This window comes from Grus americana, chromosome 2 (assembly GCF_028858705.1).
Source record: "Grus americana isolate bGruAme1 chromosome 2, bGruAme1.mat, whole genome shotgun sequence".
NCBI lineage: Eukaryota > Metazoa > Chordata > Aves > Gruiformes > Gruidae > Grus > Grus americana.
This window is the reverse complement of record NC_072853.1, coordinates 145,649,781-145,664,943: the sequence shown is the minus strand read 5'-3', so window position 1 is coordinate 145,664,943 and position 15,163 is coordinate 145,649,781. Positions and strand designations below refer to the sequence as shown.

The following is a 15,163-nucleotide window of genomic DNA, read 5'->3' as shown; positions in this document are numbered from 1 at the left end:
TGAAAGGAGGTTGTGGTGAGGTGGGTGTTGGTCTCTTCTCCCAAGTAACAAGCAATAGGACAAGAGGAAATGGCCTCAAGTTGTGCCAGGGGAGGTTTAGGTTAGGAACAATTACTTCAACAAAAGGGTTATGAATCACTGGAACAGGCTGCCCAGGGAAGCGGTTGAGTCACCATCCTTGGAGGTATTTAAAAGACATGTAGATGTGGCGCTTAGGGGCATGGTTTAGTGGTGGAGTTGGCAGTGTTAGGTTAAGGGTTAGACTCGATGATCTTAAAGGTCTTTTCCAACTTAAATGATTCTGTGATTTGTCAGATGCTGCTCCATAGAAGAGGAACAGCTCATGTTTATAGCTCTATACTGAGGGACTAGAGTTGTACAGTAAGGGAGGAGAATTCACGTAGCATTTCAGGAACAAGTTTCACAGTTCAGCAGCATCCCTTAAATGCCCTGGCTTTGTTGTGCCACTGCTCCTGAGTAATCCTGTTGAGTTCAGGTCTGTTCAAGTCAGTGGTAAACAGGATTGAAGCCATAGCTTGTTAGCTGTGAGTACAACATGTTTCTCATGATGAGACCGTGGATCTTGTGACTGGCTAAATACTGTGCATGTGCTGATAAATTGCTGTCCTGTGTTACAAAATACTGGGTATCAGTTGAGGTAGAGTAGTTCTGTGCATGTCTATAGATATTCTGATGAGATAGTCATTAGTCTGAATGCGATCTGTGAGAATGAGTAGTAGTATAAGCTAATAATTCTATTTTTTTTCAGCATTTTTAAAAGCTTCATGTTCCTATCACATAACTATGAGAAAATACATGATGTGAGTTAAATGCAGTTTTGATAACTACCAGGAAAGCTAGCAATGTAACCATTCTTTTATTCTTTTTTTTTTTTTAAATCCTCCTTCCTCAAAAGATGAAGTTATAACTTCACATGGTGCAATTGAACCAGATAAGGACAATGTCCGTCTAGAGCCATATTCTTTGCCACAAGGTTTTATGTGGGACACGTTGGATCTTAGCAATGCTGAAGTTGTAAGTAAAACAATTTTTATATGTGTCTAAAATCATTGAAGTTAATTCTGATTGATGTGTGTGGATAAATCTTTGGATTTTTTTGTGTGTGTTTTCAGTTGAAGGAGTTATACACATTGTTAAATGAGAATTACGTAGAAGATGATGATAATATGTTTAGGTTTGATTATTCACCTGAATTTCTTCTGTGGTGAGTAGCAAGTTCCACATTCTGCTCTGGCTGGAGTGCAAAGAAGGCTGTTTTTATTACATCTTCTTAGGCAGTAATTTGTAATTATTTCTGTCATCAATTCTAGGGCGCTACGTCCTCCGGGCTGGTTACCCCAATGGCACTGTGGGGTTAGAGTGTCTTCAAACAAAAAACTGGTAGGATTCATAAGTGCCATCCCTGCAAATATTCGTATTTATGACAGGTAAAATGCACCATTAATTTTGTATTTGTAAAAGAATAACACCATGAAACAAATCTTAAACTGGTATCCATTACCATAGAGAACTTAAAAAGGGAGAAGGAGGCTCACTGACCATAGTCAGAAGAATCCTATGTATGTAGCAGAAACTTTTTTGTTTACTGTTTGTTTGGGTTTTTTTATTTTTCCTCCAAAAAGCTTGTGAGCTCCTTACAGTGAAGACCAGTAATAGATATTTAAGGAATTGTCTTATTGATAGATGATACAGATAATGACACAGAATTTTCTGACCCTACGGGAAAGTATTTAAAGGCTAGTCAGTCAGCTGGACCTCCTCGGCCAGTTCTTCAGACACTGACAGTCAAAGTATTATGATACCACATAGCATGTGCTTTGGATGCCATTCTGCATCTTAAAGTAAGGCAATTGGTTAAGTCTCAATAGAGCTCTGAAAAAGGAGTGTTGCAAACGCCTTAGACATAGCTTGCATATTGCACAATTTGCCATTGCAGTCACAATTATCATAGATTAGTATTTGTTGCAGATGTACTTTGTCACATGCCAATTTATTTTGACCTCAAATTCTTCTGTCACAACACAGAAAACTACAATTACACAAATGAAAATATGCAACGTGCAACTCTCTTTAATTTTTCCACTATTTAATGTCCTTTTAGTGTGAAGAAAATGGTAGAAATCAATTTTCTGTGTGTCCATAAGAAACTGAGATCTAAACGGGTAGCACCTGTACTGATTCGGGAAATAACCAGGAGAGTAAACCTAGAAGGAATTTTTCAGGCTGTTTACACTGCTGGAGTGGTACTCCCCAAACCTGTGGCCACTTGCAGGTAACCTAGGTGATGTTCATAATAATATTGGTTCCTATTGCACTCATTTTAAAGAACATTTTATGTAATTGTCTAGAAACAATAAAAGCATAAAATTCAAAGAGTTTAATGTTGTGGCCTTGGCTAACCTGAAGGCCTGAGTGTTTGTCAGGGTGGTTTTTTGGTTTCTTCTTCTTTTTTTTTTTTCATTCCCTCTCAGTGCATTGAGTAAAACAACTCAGACTAAAATCTAATTTGGGGTTTGTTTATCGTACCTTAAATAGACTAATAGATGTTTCTGTTGACCTTCTGGTAGAAGCCATGCTAGCAATGACAACATTGTATACCTGTGTTTTTTCAAGTGGCCGGTTTCCCTGCTGGACACTTCCCTGTTGACCCAATTGCTTGCCAAAGATGGCAGAGCATTTCTGGGAATTGTGTGATTTGCTTTTTTTGAAATACTTTCATCTTTCCTGGAGAAACGAGGGCTTGATTGGCCTTTGATAAAGATGGGAAAACTGTCACATGAGAAGAGTTGTATGTAATCAAGTATAATTTTGTTTGCTTGAAATTGATTTTATTTCTACTGGGAAAAGTTCAATTCCAGCAGTATTATTTCAGCTATCTTTCTGGAGGAGAGGGGGATTTTTTGATTTGAAATTGTGTTTGTACCTGTCAAATCGGAGATGCTGTAAGTTCCTGTAAGGAAGGATGGGAAAAAAAAGCTGCGCTGTGTTAGAAGAACCAGGGATGTTCTGTGGCGCAATGATCTCCTAGGAAGAGGAGATCTCCTTCAACAAACTACTTACACATGAGCAGAGGGTCCTGTCTGTACAAGAAAATAAATGTTACCATATAAGTATGGTGAGATTGTCAGGGCTATGGCAAGTACTAAAATGTTTAGCCCTGTGATTACTCATTCTGTAATAAAAAGCATTTGCTTAGATTCAAAATATGGTGATAGCAGGCCTGTTTGAAAGCTATCGTTTGGATATAGCTTTTCCTTATCTTTTGTTGCTCAAGCTTCTTACATAGTACAGGCTAGCTTAGAAACAAATTTGGAGAGAAGGAGCAATGCGAGCAAACAGGGAAATGGATGCAAGTAAAGCTGACACTTAAAATACTACTTAATCTCATTATTAATTTTATTTCCAGATATTGGCATCGATCACTGAATCCCAGAAAACTGGTGGAAGTGAAATTTTCACATTTGAGTAGAAATATGACTCTACAAAGAACAATGAAGCTCTACAGACTTCCTGATGTAAGCAGTATGACTTCTAGAGAATCCCCACAGTTTTTGTGAGGCCCAAAATAACCTTCCATCTGTCTCTGACAGCACAGGCTTTTCTGTGGAAAGGCAGTGTGTGCAGGACATGGAGAAAAAAAAAGATTTCTCTGGTTGATGAAAAAGACCTGAGGGGCTATACTAAACAGAAGAGACTGTTGCTGGAAATGTAGATCCGTATACGGAGAAAATATAAATTTTGACCTAAAGCCTTAAACAAACAAAGAAAAAAAGAGAAACCTTGACTTCATAAACATATGGGATTGAGTTGAAGATGCATAAGATTATTCTTGGTATGATTAATATGATAAAAGATTACTGGAACAGAAAATTAACAGTTTATGTCTTAAAGTTCGCAGAGAAGTCCATTGGAAAGTTGGCTGAGTACAGTGGGATTGTTGATTCCACTCTAATTCACAGCTTTTTCTGTTCTGTCAGAAAATGTTGTTGTTCTGCAATAAGCAGGCTCAGCCAAAGCCACCTCAGTATGTTGTGTACTGTTTATTTGCGTGGTCTAGCGGGGAAAAAAAAAAGAAAAAGTGTTCTGGCATAGCTAGGTTAAAAATATTTTTCTCATGTTTGCAGCTAATAGTTAGGCTGGCAAAAAGCCTTGGGATGCATTTCCATGGCAGGAAGTAGTCTGAGATATATGATTAAAAAAATCTCATTGCTATAATTAATATCCTATAGAAGCAAGTCTAAGCTTTATGATTGAAAACAATTTCTTTGCTTATAAAAGGTACCTTTCTATTTGGAGGGATTGCAGAATATCCTTTACCTGTACCATATCAGTAAACCTTTTTAAATTTAAACAAAGACTCTCTTTTGGGTAAAAAAAAAAACCCCACAACGTTTTTCCTTACTCATAGTACTTTGTAATGATTTGTCTGACTTTGGAGAATTGTTTCTGTTGGTTATATTCAGCTTGATGCTACAGGTTCTTTTACTACTTATATATTTGAGTAATACACTAAGCACTCCATGGTATAAAGCACATGCCATGGCTTGATCTGAGCTCCTGCTGCTGTCAGAGACTCGTTTCCTGTGCTGCCTGTACGCTACCCATGCCTGCACATGCAGGTTCTCCCTTGCGTGCAGGGCAGCAGTTTTTAGAGCTTAAGAATTAATAACCAAATTAATTAGGTTTTAATCTTGGAGAGCTAAATATAGCTTACATCGAATCTTGAAGACATTTTTAATAGTCTAAAAAAGTGCAGTAGACAATTTCAAATACAGGTTTTGGTGGCAATTCTAGTATTCTCATGGAAACAACACAGGGAAAGAATAATTTAAAGAATAAGGATCTTACAGTACAAAACATATAACTACAGAGAATCATTAGAAACAACAGCAGTTGTACACTGATCATCTTCCTTTATCCTAAACCCCAGATTTCAACAGAAAAATAAATTACAGAAAACAAAGAATATATCATAATCTCATTCATAAAATACAGGTAAGACAAACATACTGTACAGAGATGCGTAAATAGAAAACAGGTGCTTTGAAAATCAGCTTTTAAAACTAAGTGATGTAGGAGTCCATATGCCTCAGCTGCTTGTTTATTTTTAGATTAGACTTGGGAGCTTCTCCCATGGAAAATAAAGATTTAATCGTGATGCTAGTATTTTCTCTTTAGGTCTTGTGCTTTAGGTTTTTTTAGAGTCTTTTCCTAAGAAAGAGTTTAAGTGCTGGTGAGGATCTTTATCCTCAGTTTCAGGCTGTTATCATAAACAGTAGTGTCACACAAATTTGTTCATTCGGGCCACACTGTCTTGTCCCTCAGCACCAATCACTGTTTTTTGCATTTTAACCTCTTTTCTTAGCGTCCTTGGAATATCATTGCCACTGGGAGCTCATCTCTTTTTAAGAGGAGTTAATCATTCCTAATCACTTGAACAGTCTGAATTAAAAAGGTTTTCAGAAATAATAAATACTGTAATTAATAAATACCACCCTCACCGAAGGCTGTGTTTGTGCATGTAGCTATAGATATAAAAGATAAAGCTTTGTTTTTAAGTGTTTAATCTCTTGAGCAAGGAGTTTTCTGAAGGAGGTAAATTTTGGCTGTGCTTAGAATAAGGACAGGAGCATGTTTGTCTCTATGTCTTTTCCTGACTGATGGAGATCCTGAGCCAGGATACTCACATGAATATATGCCCAGTGCAGCTTGATATGTGGAGCAGAGAAACAAATTTGAACCCAGATCTGTATGCTTTCCCTCACTTCTGGGGCTGCAAAGAGTCATTTACTGGTGGCCATTCTGAGCATTGCTGGGGGATAAAGATGTTCCAGCCCAGCTGCTTTTCCTCCCATCCTGCTCCAGTGTTCGGCTTTAGAAGAGGGACGAAGCCAAAATTAACCTTTCACGTTGTAGTTCATAAGGAGGTTATGAATGAAATACAGCATAGGAAGCGTCATGCTGATGAGTCAGGTGAATACCCTTATGGATTCAGGGCATTTAAAAATCTAGATGATGTGCTGTTGTGGAGGTAAACCATAGTCCCAGGATGCTCAGGAAAGCAAGAAGACTAAAATGTAATACAGAGGCCAGAGCTGTGGCAAAATGTGCCTTGATTTTTCATCTGGCTGCTGACTCCCAGAGTACGTGAATAAATACCTCCCCCAGAAGAGTGCCTTTTGAGCAGAGCATAATCAGCTACACTAATTTCCGGCTTCCAGTAATCAAGTTTCTACCTGGCTGCTCTTGCAATTGACTTTGCTATGATTAATGTGATACGTGCCCAAGTCTGTAGCTCAGGCAGATGAAGCAGGATAAATGAGCTCTGAGGAGAACAAGCCTTAGCCTCCCTAAAAGGAAGTATTCAGGAAAGCTAACCAAAGCTGAGGAGAAATCTTTAAGCACTTTTGCTTGTTTAAACATTAATTACATACTACTGGAAAGCAATTTTTTTCCTCTTCTGGTTTTCAAAGTCAAATAAATAACTTTATTTGTTAAAATACTGTAGGATTTTAATTTCAGGCAGCTATAAGTTATGAGAAGCTTGTTTGTTAACAGAACAGCAGTTGTGCCTGTACAGAAAGTTGAGTTAGCAAGGGAGTTTGCAAGTGTTAAGAATAGGTGGATTTATTTTGGTAAGTAATTTCTAATTAAACTTTATCAGCTGACTTTTGGTTTATAGCTTGACTGTAATTTTCAGAAGTCTGAATCACAAGTGTTCTTGTCTTCAGCTTAACTTCTCATAGGCAAGTTGCTTTATGTTTTGTTTCTGTGTCTGGGACCTAGGTAGTTTAGAAGAAGAAAAGAAATAAAGACTGACCTAAAAAAATAAAAATAATACAAAATGCGTGAAGTCTAGGCTGTTAGCAATGGTATTTCTTTCTCTGGAGATATGAAGTTGTTTCAATAATGAACTACAAAGATTGAAGTGCCACAGACTGTCTCAATAATTAGAAGAGAGGGAATTCTGATTGAAAGCTGTTTGTAAAATAGCATAATGAATTAGGTGGCTGGGTTAAAGTAGGCTAATAATGCATGCATTATAGCAAGTGGAGTGACTCTGCAACCTACTTTCAGCCTCTGCTGTGTATGCAGTTTCCCTTTCAACATTTATTTTTCTTTTGTTACAATAAGGCCACAAAGACTTCAGGTTTGAGACCAATGGAACAAAAAGATACTAAAGCAGTACAAGAATTAATCAACACTTACTTGAAACAGTTTAATCTTGCTCCTGTGATGGATGAAGAAGAGGTAGCCCACTGGTTCCTGCCTCGGGATCATATTATTGACACTTACGTAGTAGAGGTAAAACATGCCCTAACTACTTCATGAATGTTTATGTGAATGCCACTTAAAAAAGTTCATATCAGCATCAAGTTTTTAAAATGTGGACAGTATGAAAAATGTGTGTTATAGGTAGAATTTGATATCATGATTCCAAGCTTTGTTCTTTGTATTGCATTCTGTTAATAAGAAAATGTTTGGTTGTGATAAACTGCAGTGCTCTTATAACAGGATATTTTAAAGAAGAATTTTGAAATCTGAAAATATCACTATTTATCTTGAAAATATTACAGCAAAGAACCTTACATATTTTAAAAACAACCCTTTCACCTGCATTCCTCCATTTTTTTTTTCCATAGAGATACAACATGATAATAAGCAGTGGTCTTCAAATCTCCTTTTCTAGAAAAAAGGAAAAATTATATAATGACTGAGATAAGGATTTGGTTTGAATTCAGTATCATTCTCTCAGGTGTTTAAGTTTCTGCCCTACAGCAGTTCAAAATTCTTCATTTTTAAAACCAATTTTAGGGGTAGCTGCTGGGGGAATTACATTTTTTTGATGGTCTGCTTCAGTAAAATATATCTTTTTTCCAGTAAAATTGTGTGTGTATATATGTGTATGAATTTTTGTGTGGGGGTGTGTATATACACACACGTATATGCACGAGTATATGTAAAATAGAGAAGTAAAAGTTAACATCCCTTGGTGCTGTCATGAGTTGCTGTCAGCTAGGAGTTTAATTATCTTGAAAATTATAATCTTTGCCCACTAACAAGGTAGAGAGCATCATCTGTTCCTACCACTTACTCTTCCCTTCCCATCCTACCACCCGCACCCTTCATCCAACCTGTCGTCCCAACGCTTCTCACAAAATAAGGAATAGATTAACATTTGGATCGAAATCTCCAAGGCATGGTTGGAATAGCTGTGATAAATCTAGTGGAGAAAGATACACTCTTTCCTTTGAGTCCATGCTAAATCAGTTGTAGACATCATATTTAGATAGTGTATCACTTTGTTTAAAGTGATAAGGTTATTTGAAAATGATCAGCACTAACATCCTTAAACCTACCAGCTCCTCACGGAAGCTGCAGGTTGTGAGGCTCGGTGTTCCCACACTGCAACCTGAATTTCTGCAGGAGTCTCAGCTAAATTTAGAAACTTATTGCTGCTGGAGATGAGAGGTCCTGCTCATGTTGTCATTGTTCAAGCTTAGCTTTCTACGTACTTTGTGGTGGGTCTAATTTAATTTAATTTATTGTCCGTCCTTCTTTTTCCACCCCCTCTCCTCCCCTCCCTGAGTTGTTCTTTGGCTTGTTGGCAAGTTGAAGCCTACAGAAGAGTCCACAAGCACCAGGATGAGCATGAGTGTGCCACTGATGGTGACATTTTAACTGAACAGCACAGTCTTCACTTGCTTGTTTTACACTCTCTTGAACTCGTTTTTCACTATGCAAAACATAGGTTTGTTAGTGTTTAAAATCTTACGGGTGTGCAAAACTGTGCTGCATTTATTACTTTCTGTAGAACTGCCATGTTAGACTAAACAATAACTGAGTGGTTACTTCTTTATTAATTGACTTTTTTTTTTTCTTTTGTAGGGCTCAAATGGTATTTTAACAGACTTCCTGAGTTTCTACACATTACCTTCAACAGTGATGCACCATCCTGTTCATAAAAGCCTCAAAGCTGCCTATTCCTTCTACAATATTCATACAGAGACCCCCCTCTTGGACTTAATGAATGATGCACTCATTATAGCTAAATTGGTAAGTTGTGGCGTGGGGTTTTTTTCCTCCTTCTTTCACAAAAGTATTCTTAGGCATGGTGGAAAGATAATAACTAGCAGCAATTTATCCGTGCCATTGCATTCTGTTTTCTTTTACTGTCTGCAGCACAGAGTGCAGTTGATGAGACACATACTATATACGTATTAAAATGTAAAACACGATCCTTGTTTTTCCTTTTTACTTTGAGTGATGCTAGAGAGTGACAAGTGCATGAAGGTCAAGTGTTTGCAATAGCCTGAACTGTGTAAACATCCAAGAGCACACTGATTACCATATTCAGAAAAATGGAAAGTATCACTAAAATAGTTTCCTTTGCAGATGAGTTAATAAGTTCTATTAAATACTTTTTTTTGCTTGTTTAATTTTTATTTCTACAAAATGGAAAAGTTTGTTTATGCAAGTTTTATCATTTTATCTTGTTACTAATTGCTGTCTGTAAAGCTCTGTACATGCTGTCATGTTGTAGTTTCTAAGCACACCTTCGTGCATAGAATTACATTGATAGATTATTTAGTTGAATGGAAGGGAAGAGACTATAAATGAAGTTTTTAACATAAGAATTATAAGAGTTTAGTGCTGTCTGATGAAAAACTAACAGCCCTTAATCGTCAGGGTTTCATAGGAGTGCAGTTGCAAGCATCCCTGGCAACATAGTCTGTGGCACAGAGCTGTGCAGGTGATGCACATCCCAGCACTCTGAATGAATTCTCAGAGACCTGTTTAGCCCTGGCAATTCACAGCACTGCACAGGCTGATACCATCCATTCTAGCAACCATGCCCAACACACTGCAGATCATGGGCATGTTTTCTGCTCTTCATGCTTGAAGCTTGCCCCTCCTGGCTGAAGTGTTGCTCCTGCACTGCTTGTGGTATTTATTACACCTACCAGATGAGTGCTCACTGCAAGGAAATGCTAGCTGTGGTCCAGCTGACCATGTTCAGAGCTGTCTGCACTGCATGTGGCACAGGGATTTCTGTGTTGATCCTGTATGAAGCCAGTGATGGTCTGCAAAGGCTCTGTCTGTTCAGACTCCTGGATAGTCATGGGGAATATAGAACCCTATTGTTCAGGCTCTGGAATAATACTAAAGGAAGTTCAGAGACAGCCTTTGAAAGGTATAAAGATATATGATGATACAGGAAGGTGGCTAGTATAATTTTCACAAGTGGATAAAAATACTAGTACTATTACTCTTAAAAGTCAAAGTAGGAAAAGGAATAAACGTTGGTCTCCATTTGAAGTGTGGCATAGGGAGCCGAATGGCTGGCTATTCACTAGGCCATGGATGGAAAGGGTAAGGAAGCAGTTATGTGGTCTAACCACAAGGCTTTGCGCCTTCCCCGTCTGTATTTCTCTCTGAATGTGACTGCGATTCTTTTCTTTTAAATGGATCATATAGTTAGAACACTGGAATTCAGACACTTGGGGATTTCCAAAGAACCTGCTGGGCCTGTCTGCATCATTAGATGCCTGATTACATTTGCAGATCTGGCACTTGGACTTCTAGATGAGGACAGGTGAGGCAAGGGGAGAGAAGTGATAAATGCACTCCTATACACAGCTTTTTGTTTACAAACGTACTGGATCTGGCTGGGATGGAGTTAACTTTATTCCTAGCAGCCTGTATGGTGCTGCGCTTTGTATTTGTGACTAAAACGGGGCTGATAACACACTGGTGTTTTGGCTATTGCTGAACAGTGCTTGCACAGTCTCAAGGCTTTCTCTTTTTCACCCCCAGTGAGTAGGCTGAGAGTGGGCAAGGAGTTGGGAGGGGACACAGCCAGGACAGCTGACCCCAACTGACCAAAGAGATATTCCATACCTTATGGTGGTGTGCTCTTCAATAAAGCCCAAAGGAAAGGAGGAGGAAGGGGGGATGCTCCTGGTTATGGCATTTATCTTCCCAAACCACCATTATGCATGCTGAGACTTTGCTTTCCAGGAAGTGGCTTGACATCTGCCTGCCATGGGAATTAATGAATTCCTCTTTTTGCTTTGCTTGTGCATGCAGCTTTTGCTTTCTGTATTAAACTGTCATTATTTCGATTCAAAAGTCGTCCTGCCTTCCTTCTATTTTCTCCCCATCCCATGGGAGAGGAGTGAGCGACAGGCTGGGTTGGTGTTTGGCTCCTGGCTAGGGACAACCCACCTCAGTCCTTTCTGTACTTCTACTCCCAAAGAATGCATTTTGGAGGTACAAATTCAACTCAGCAAATTGCTTTCAGGGTTTGTTGTCAGTTTAATGTTGATTTTTATCTTCATATTACACCATATAAAATTAGCTTAGAACTAAGTCTAGTAAAATCTTGGCAATTGTAGGACAAAATGCCTGACCTCCAAAGCAGAAGCGAAATTTGGAGTTATGTACTTAGGTTCCATGTACTCTACATAGAGAGTGGGTTTTGCAGCAGAATAATCCCTCCAAAACCCTGTGTATTTTATTGTTGAAGCTGACACTAAGTTTCTAGATCTAGAATAGGAAAGAGCTTATAAACAGGGAAGAGTTTCACTTCTGAGTCTGCTTTAATGGTCTGGCAGAGCTGTGGAACAAGTATCTTTGAACAGGAACTTTTTTATACCTCTCAGAAGATATTAAGCTGAACCTAATGTGCTGATGCTGAATTAAAACTACATCTGTAGCCTTTATAATTTATTTGAATTTTGAGTGCTTAATTGCAGAGCTTCATTAGTGTGTCTGTATTCTCCTTCGCTTCCTTCCCGTCTTCTGAGATTTCTGTTACTGTCTATTACGAACTTGGAATATTTCAAAATTTACTACTTTAGATGCCAAGCGTCCAGTCCTTGACACCTTATTTGTGTTGTTTCTGTGTGTGTTTCACAGCCCATTTAACTTAGCATAGCTTCATCTGCACACAGAATGATCTTTGTGTAAGGTAGTGGGGAACCTTACTAAACTCACTGTCTGTGCTTTGTGACTTTCTCTTAAATACTCCTAAACTGATGGAGAGCTTAAAATGCTCTTTTTCTTCAACCTCCTTTTTTTGTAATATGAGGTACTTAAAAGAAAAAAGAATTTAGTTTTTATAGTAAGTGAAGAAGAATGTTCCTTATCATCTTCTTGCGCTTAAGTAACTGAGCATTATTGTTTTGTAACTTATTATTATCTTAGAGTATAGAAAGTCCTGCTGCCACACTGCCTTTGTGCTGCTAAGGCTCCAAGATCTTAGATCAGATTCCCTTGCATTTAATTGCAAATAAATGGACTTTTACATCCAGACCCCCAAGAAAATTCAGCTATTCATACATGATGATTGTCACTGATGGCTTAACTGGCCTTGGTTTTATGTTGTTTGTAAGAGTTCACCGTGACTTGGGATTTGAGTATGTTTGTGTTGCCACACAAAACCCTGAGACTAATTTGGTGATGTGGCTGTTCTGAGAGCAAAATGGCTGAGTGGTGAATTTGGGAGGTTGATGAAAAGAGGAGTTGGTAGGGGGTACATGAGCAGGGGAGGAAGAGTAACATGTGAAGGATCAGAGTTCTAAAGACAATGGCATTTCAGAAAAGCACTGAATCACAAAATGTAATGTTTATCATTAATAGAATGATAAATGGCTGAAAAACACCATGACCTGTATTTATGCAGCTTTAGCTGGAATAGGCTATGTGTGTCAAAACACTGTGGCTGTAAAAAATGCATATCTATAACAATAAAATAATGGATAATGCTTTAGGGACTCTTCAGACCTTCACCCCTGAAAATGGCTTTAAAATTCCTACCCTTTTGGAGATAATCTTCAAGCACAGTTGTGCCTTATACTTCTCTTTTTATTGGGAAAATTTCTTTCTGAGTGTACCTAATTAAAAGGCAAGATTTATTCCCTTGTCTTTTTTTCCACTTAATTAGCATAGTCTCTTGGATATTGTATGCCACTGTATAAAGCATAATTTGTGCATAATTTGAAACTTTAAAAAGTAAAATTTAAAAAAATGTTTTGCTATTGCCAGAAAGGATTTGATGTGTTCAATGCACTAGACTTAATGGAAAACAAAACATTCCTGGAAAAACTCAAGTTTGGGATTGGAGATGGAAATTTGCAGTATTATTTGTACAACTGGAGGTGTCCTGGCATGGAATCCGAAAAGGTAAGGGAGAAAAAAAGAACTTCTGAATTCTGTTAGGTATAATGGTACATTAATTTACACTGGCCAAAATGGGCAGAAGTTTTAAAATAACTTTTTTAATCGGTCATATTTAAGATCCATAATTGAGGTGCAGAAAACTAATGATGCTTAGATTTATTGCCATACTTGAACTAAAATACTATATTTTTCTTCTTCCTTTAGGTTGGTCTTGTATTACAATGAGGACACTTATGTTTCTAGAACTCTGAGGTCATCGTTTGAGTTAATTTGATCTCCATAACTCTTGGAACAGTATTGTTCAAGAGGAGTAAAAGCACAACGCCAGTGATACTGAAATAGTCCATTAAACCTGAACAATGAAGACATCCACATGTGACCAAATTTATGCATTTTCAGATAGATCAGAAGGTCCATGAAACTCTCTTATTGTCCATGAAAAGAATAAAAGCACATTCATTTAATTTTCAAAGCTTAGCTTGCACCTTGATGAAAAGAAGGTATTTTTTTTCCACTCTGTAGAAAAGACTGTTTTGTACAAACTGAACTTCAGTGGTGGATTAGGGTACAAAAATATTTGCTATTATGTGGATGAACTGCTGCATTTCTATTTATTAAGTGGTGGTGTATGTTCGTCAGTGTAACAGAATGAAGGATACAAACTTGAGTATCTTTGCTTATTTACTTCACATGGATATCATCATTTGGGGGAAAATCATGACATACGATACGTTTGTAGCTCTATGAAAGTCCTGGATGTTTTTGTAACTGGAGCAGTATGACAATGTACTGGTTTAACTAGTGCATTTGTTTCTCCATAAGCAACGCTGCCAAATCAATAAAAATACAGATTTGTACTTTGATCTTCAATAGATCAGTGGATTGATTTAACAGTATCGCACTGTTCAGTGCAGGTGTTATCTATGTTGCCAGAATGATAATACATTACTGTACTTAATTTACAGTTGTGGCACAAAACCTTAGTTTTTCCTCAGTAGAATAACATCAGCCTGTGTGTAAAACTAAGAATTTACGTAGTGCTATCAGGATATTTATAGTTTGAATGTTTTCGACGCTTCTGCGAAATTGCACATATTCCTTTGTCTACTTTGATTTCCTATGAAGTCTGTAATTCTAATGAAAAGTATCTTGTGTAAATACGTATTCATAAATTGTTCCTGGTAGTGTTTTTATCCTGACTTTGGAACATGAAGTTTTGCTATATATGTGGCTGGTAAGCAAAAGAGAAATGCTTTGCCTTCAGTCCTTGGAAGTCTCTGTACTGCGCTTCCTGAAATGTAGGAGGGCTGATCTCTGTTGTTGGGGGAAGCTGTTTTAATTCCCTCATGAATGCTCGGCACCCAGAGTGGCTTCTGAAGCACTTTATATGCATTCCAGCATAGTGTTATAGCTAGATACGATAGCAGTTCTTTGAGCTCACGGATGCTGCAGTAATGTGAGCACCAAGAAAATCTGCAGTAAGAAACTGTTCTAGCTGAAAGTGCCAAATTGTGGTAGTGAAGCCTCTGTGCTGTGAGCATCTTCTGAATGTGACTTGAATATCTCATGAAATGCAAATGTCTAAACTTTCCTTTTAAACATGCCTGTAATTCTGACAGCAGATTTTGCTGAAAGTTGAATTCTGTACCTGAAAACATCAATTTGGATGAAGATAAATTTGTCTGTTCTTCATAACTGCTAGCTCTACCCACCTCCTTCCAGCAGTGGGGTTTTTCTTTCTTCCTGCTCCTTTTCCAGTGTGTGAATGGTTTGTGGTTTGGTTTCTTACTGGAATGTGGCGAGAGGATTCTGCCCTAGAGACAGCGTTAAATACTTTATCCCTTACTGTGCTCTAGCTCTGTGATTAAAGCATTCGACCTCCTTCAAACAAAGGAAGGGATTGAATGTGGTTTGTCTGACCTCTGAGTGTGCACCAGCTTGGAACCTCATGATTTGA

At 37.9% G+C, this 15,163-nt stretch overlaps 1 protein-coding gene across 2 annotated transcripts in view; it reads left to right on the top strand.

The window, feature by feature from the left end:
• Positions 1-14,898, top strand: part of NMT2 (N-myristoyltransferase 2) — a 31,748-nt gene extending 16,850 nt beyond the window's left edge. The window contains exons 4-12 of one of the 2 annotated variants that reach the window (XM_054814911.1): positions 917-1,035; positions 1,134-1,225; positions 1,332-1,448; positions 2,123-2,293; positions 3,428-3,536; positions 7,156-7,326; positions 8,911-9,078; positions 13,072-13,209; positions 13,411-14,898. In XM_054814911.1, coding sequence (XP_054670886.1) covers positions 917-1,035; positions 1,134-1,225; positions 1,332-1,448; positions 2,123-2,293; positions 3,428-3,536; positions 7,156-7,326; positions 8,911-9,078; positions 13,072-13,209; positions 13,411-13,431 — 1,106 coding nt within the window. In that variant the 3' untranslated portion in view covers positions 13,432-14,898. The remainder of the gene's footprint in view (positions 1-916; positions 1,036-1,133; positions 1,226-1,331; positions 1,449-2,122; positions 2,294-3,427; positions 3,537-7,155; positions 7,327-8,910; positions 9,079-13,071; positions 13,210-13,410) is intronic. The other variant, XM_054814912.1, reaches the window with a different exon arrangement.
• Positions 14,899-15,163: the final 265 nt, after the last annotated feature.